Source organism: Gadus macrocephalus, chromosome 10, assembly GCF_031168955.1.
Source record: "Gadus macrocephalus chromosome 10, ASM3116895v1".
NCBI lineage: Eukaryota > Metazoa > Chordata > Actinopteri > Gadiformes > Gadidae > Gadus > Gadus macrocephalus.
Genome location: NC_082391.1, coordinates 5,242,920 through 5,248,645, shown reverse-complemented (window position 1 = coordinate 5,248,645; position 5,726 = coordinate 5,242,920). Strand labels below are relative to the sequence as shown.

Here is a 5,726-nt window from a genome sequence, read left to right as displayed (position 1 = left end):
AGGATGGGCCTTAAAGCGACACGATACAAATCAGACCGTTTGTTGAAAGACGCTGAAGTTGGTTTTGCAGACATAAACAGTATGAGAATAACAAGGGGTATTTCGAACATACAGGCATGTAACCCTATTCTCGTGGTACCCCCAAATGCAATTATTTACCCTAAAGGAGCATGATGTGGGGTCTTTAAACACAGTGTGACGTGTTCCCCCCGCAGGACGGCCGGCTGTACCGGCAGCCCCGTCGGCCCCGGCGGTCCTACCTGGCCGAGAGCACGGGCAGCCTGCCCTCCAGCCCCTACCGCCTGCCGGACGAGGAGGCCTACGAGACCACGCAGGAGTACGCCTCGTCGCGGGAGCCAATCCGCAGCCGGCGCCGGCCCCGCCGCAGCCGCCTCAACGGCCACGCCTCCCTGCGCGCCGCGGGGGCGGGGCTAAGGGACTACAGCTCCCAGAGCTTCAGCCAATCGGATGAGGAGTACGGGGAGGACGAGGAGGACGAGGAGGGGGGAGGAGGAGGAGGAGGAGGAGGGCCACGGCGAGAGCACGCCCTTCCTCAGTATGCAGAACATGAGCGTGGAGCCGCCGCCCCTGGTCCTGGCCCCCATGGGCTACCGTCTGTCGTCGGGCGGGGACACGCGGACTCACCGGGCTCCCAGCCGGGGCCCCGGGCCCCGCAGCAATGGCCAGAGCCGCGGAGGACAGCGCTCAAAGACAGACCACATGCCCCTTTAAGACTGGCCCCCCCCCCACCCCCACCCAGCCCCACACACACCTGCCCTCACCCCCCCATACTACTCTGTCCTCCACCTTACAGACCACCACCGACACAAACACACACACACATATACACACACACACACACACACATACACACCACACACACACACACACACACACACACACACACACACACACACACACAAACACACACACACGCACGCAAACACACACACACACACACAAACACACACACACGCAAACACGCACACAGAAAAACACAAACCACACACACACACACACACACAAACACACACGCAGAACCAGTGGACTAGAGACCTGCACCTAGGAGAAATATTTTTATTTTGTATAACAGACAGATATTCTAAACAAATGAAATATTTATTTTCATTTCAGCAAATTGTCTACTAGCTAACAGCAAAGACTTTTTTTATAAAGAGGGGGGGATATTTATATGTAAAGTTTTTTGATTTACAGCATTATGAGAGATGGAAAAAAAAGAGAATTACGTGCCAATTTTTTCACGAGTTAGATAACTAGAATAATATTGTGGTGCCTTTTGCTGTCTGCTGAAGTCGGAGGTCCCTTTGAGTTTTTTGTAGCCTTTCTTATGAAGACTCCTGGTTTTTATAGAGAACAACCCTCCTACTTTTGTCTCTTTTCCGTTCTGCTTTTCTTTCCTTTTTCTCTTCTCTGATTTGGGATCTTCCTGTCTTTTTGAACTGTGATCTGATCTCCTGTCATCATGCAATATGAATTACTCCTGTGTAAAAGGTGTCTGTTTACATGAGCAAGAACCACGCGGACATAAATCACTGACCACCCCCATGTGTAGGCTAGCCCCCCCCCCCCAGGTGTGTGTGAGCGGATGGGTGGAGGATCCCCCCCCCCCCCCCCCCCGCCCTCTAGGTGTGTGTGAGTGACAGGTGGAGGGTCCGCCCCCACCCCTCCCCCCTCCGAGTGGTGTTTGAGTGACGGGTGGAGGGTGAATGTCTCCAGATGAACACAGATTCGTGGAAGGCGGGGCCTGGGTCTGGGGGGGGGGGGGGGGGGGGGGGGGGATTCGAGTCGCTCACATAGAAGTACAGGCTGCTGCCGTGATGTGGATGGTGTGTGTGTTGGTGTGTGTGTTTATGTTGGTTGTGTGCATGTGTGTGTGTGTGTGTGTGTGTGTGTGTGTGCCTGTATAGCTATTACCAGTCTGTACACCTCATCATACGAATTCCAACAGACCGGATGTCTCTTGCTGGAAGGAGTGGGGGGGGGGGGGGGGGGGGGATTTGTTCGCCGTTCGTCCGCCTTGAAGGGGGAGTGGTCTCTCGTTGACTGACGGGCTGTCTGTACCCGGACCCCCTGGGGGGGGCACCTCCCTCCACGCTGCCAGAAGTTCCATTGCACTGTTAGGACCCCCCTCCCCTTTCCCCTGAGCAGCCATTGGCCAGGGAGCTGCCAGTCCCGCCCCTCTCCACCCCCCCCCCCCCCCCCCCGCCGCCCCAGAAGCCCTTGTAATCCAGCCTGACTCTGGCATCCCGCCGGACTGCCCAGACCGCTCCTTTTCTATGCCAGCAGCTTAGAGCCGCACTGTGTCTCAGGACTCCCAGCCCCACCCAGACGCCCCCCTCCCACCCCCATCACCCAGAGAGAGAGGGAGGGATACCAGAGGGACAAGCAGAGAGCATGAGAGAGAGAAAGAGAGAGAGAGAGCATGAGAGGAGAGAAAGGGGGAGAGAGAGAGAGAGAGAGATAGAGAGAGAGAGAGAGAGAGAGAGAGAGAGAGAGAGAGAGAGAGAGAGAGAGAGAGAGAGAGAGAGAGAGAGAGAGAGAGAGAGAGAGAGAGAGAGAGAGAGAGAGAGGGAGATCTCAGCCCACATGGCGTCCCGGGTTCGGACCCGCGTCCAGGCTCTGTGTCCCCCCCCCGTCTCCCTCCATGTCCAGCCTCTAGCCTGTCGACGGGGGTCATGCGCGGGACAATGATTGTCGGTGCGTGGGAAAACTCTTGAACATATTCCGACCTAGACTTTTCTTTCTGTAAAATACATATGTATGTGTGTTTCTGTGTGTGTGTGTGTGCGTGTGTGTGTGTGCATTTGTGTGCATTTGTGCCTATGTGTGTGTGTGTACAGTTGAGAATGTCGTATCGTGGATTACCAAATGACGACGGTTAATGCTTACCATGATGATGACGATGATAATGATGAGGATGATGAGGCTGATGATGATGATGATGATGATGATGATGAGGAGGAGGAGGAGGAGGAGGAGGATGACGATGCTAATGATGCTAATGAGGACGATGAAGCAGCGGAGCTGAGAGTAATGACCGTGTTTCCACACGGGGTGTCGGCCCGCCGTGATGGCGCCCCCAAGAGGCTCCCAGGAGTGCGGTTGTGTCCGGTTAACATCCTCCTCTGTTCTTCTTCTTCCTTTCCTCCGTTACTCTGTGCAGCTCACAGCCAAACGACGGTACGCGACGATACTGATACTGCATCCCGTTCTTTAGTTTGCATTCCTAAACATGTGACGATTGGTCACACTTTGCTTGATCATATTGACTATATGTTCTGTTACCTGTCAGTCTCTGCCCCCCCCCCCCCCCCCCCCCCCTCGGCTTCCTCGCCTTCCTTTCTCCTCCCCCCTGCCTCCTCCCCCCTCATTCGCCTCCTCCTCCCTCACTTCCAACCTTAAAGCAACTAGCATGGAACAAAAAAGTAGCTCCAACGTACGCGGCGGCGCTGGCTCCGTACGGTGCGGTCGTAGACGTATCATGTAAACTAAAAAAAGAAGAAAGGAGAACACGGCAGTGAGAATGGGACACGACCCAGACACGTCCCCCTCCGTAGATAGACGGGAGAGCCCCCCCCCCCCCCCACCCCCATTCCGAAGCTATACGACGGATTTAGGTCAACAGAACAGCATCCAAGCTAGAAGACGATATATACTGTGTCAGGATATTGTGTCAGGTACAATACGTGGCCCTATATTATCCATTTCAGTGGATAGGTTTTCTTTTGTGGTTGATTTTGCTTCATTTTAATAAAAATGTCACAAGGCAATGCATGGATCACGCTTACGGATAGATAGTATCTTAAAAACGACGACAGGCTCCTCTTACAGATGAAGAGGAGATGTCCCACTCAGTAGAAATAAAAATAAAGACCTTTTTTCGTTATGGTTATTATTATCCCTATAATTCTTATAATTACTATCATTATGCTTTTGTTTCATGGCCCGACGGTCTGGCTAGTATGTCTTAATATCACTGTAAACAATCTGGGATTTGCAACCGTGAAATTAATGCAAGTGAGGGTAGTGTGCTTCTAGAGCTAGTTGAATTGTAACCTCAGTCCTCCTACTTCTCTTTTTCGCTATTTCCTGACCCCCCCCCCACCCCAACCCCACACCCCCATTCACGTCCCTCCGACCCCATTCACACCAACACAAGCCCATCTCCTATTCCAGACGCACACATACGGAACAAAAACACACACACTTGACGCTACACTTGATATTTGCCAACTAACCAAATACACACACACGCACAGTCGGATACCCAGTCTACACATACAAAACCATTAGCTCTTCCATGTTTGTGTTTGTCAAGCAGTTTGCCATGACTTTTCCACCTACTGACTCCCTTATCCCCATCCTGGACCCCCCCCCATCCCAGCCTACCCCCCATTTTACCCCTGCATGTCCTAGTGGTACTGGTAGTTGGGTGCATGGAAAAAGCAGCAAGCAAATTGTTTTTCCCACTCGGTGAAAAAAAGTGTCTTCATTTTAACATTCAGCAATAAATCCCCTTATTTCATGTCCATTATTCTTGGAATATGCTAGAAGATTTTTGCAAGTTTTATCAAAAACATACTACTTGTAAAAAGAGGAAAACTCCAAAAACCACCCATTCATACAAATAAATCTTTATTCCTACCATTTTGAAGCCGTCCTGTCATTTGTATAACTTCTATATTCACTTTGATTGGTCTAATCAATCGATTAAAGAGGCTGCAGGTAAGATTTAAGTTCTATAATTTGAATGTCAAAATTGCCAAAGCCATCCATCAGGTATGCACTGTGAGAATATCAGATCTGTTTCAAATTGACTTTCCCTGCGTCTGTATGAGCCAATTTAGATGTTGGACCTGGCAGGGTGCCTCTTACCTGATGAGGTGTTGCTTGACTTCCCAATGGCTTCGGCCAGAGTGAAAAGAGCACCAACCTCATCCTGATGGCTGGAGATTTCGGTGACCACACTTGGAAATCAATTTGTAGCAAGCGAAGGCTGAACTCATGGTCACTATGAAATGCCAACTGGAATATAACAATTAGACAAGGCTTCTGTTAAATGATTACTTCACTAGACTATATCTGTGTGTTCAACCTGATGAACCAGCAAATCACCCTAAAATGGTCAGATTTCCAAGATTTCCAGGTCCCTCTTAAAACACGACGTGTTACATTTCATGACAGACGACATCATCTAGCTCGTCCCCAGATGAGTCCTCCAGCAGCTGGCTTGTTCGCCAGTGTTTTCCGCTCCTACATCTTTCGGCAGGACGTCTACGTACGTTGGTGTCGGATTCCGGGGTCTCTGGCAACGACCGGCCAGTCTCCTTCTCCTGACCGCTTCCTTGTGAGGAGAAGGAGACCCTGGTACCCTGGGAGCCCCCCCATGCAGATGCTTGTCAGCAACATGCTCGTTCTGGTCGATGATTAGTACTGTACACAGCATTCAGGTGTAGCCCCCATCCAGAGACTTTTGTAGGGTGGGCTACAGGGTCCGGCCTTCACAGCCATATAGGAGAACGGACTCCACGGTCGTGTAGAAGAAGCTTAGCTTGATGTTTCGGGGGAGGTTGGAGTTCCATACACTGGCCATGGCCTTAAGGGTCCGCCATGCGATCCGCCTTCCTCACTTTAAGGTCTTGCTCTGATGAGTGAACCCATGAGCACAGGTATTTGAAGGCATTGACTTCCTTCAGAGCTATACT

The 5,726-nt window shown here is 51.4% G+C and overlaps 1 protein-coding gene across 1 annotated transcript in view; it reads left to right on the top strand.

The window, feature by feature from the left end:
• nrg2b (neuregulin 2b) overlaps positions 1–861 on the top strand; it is a 24,443-nt gene extending 23,582 nt beyond the window's left edge. The window contains 2 exon segments of the mRNA XM_060062192.1: positions 216–506; positions 508–861. Coding sequence (XP_059918175.1) covers positions 216–506; positions 508–732 — 516 coding nt within the window. The 3' untranslated portion in view covers positions 733–861.
• The last annotated feature ends 4,865 nt before the right edge of the window (positions 862–5,726 follow it).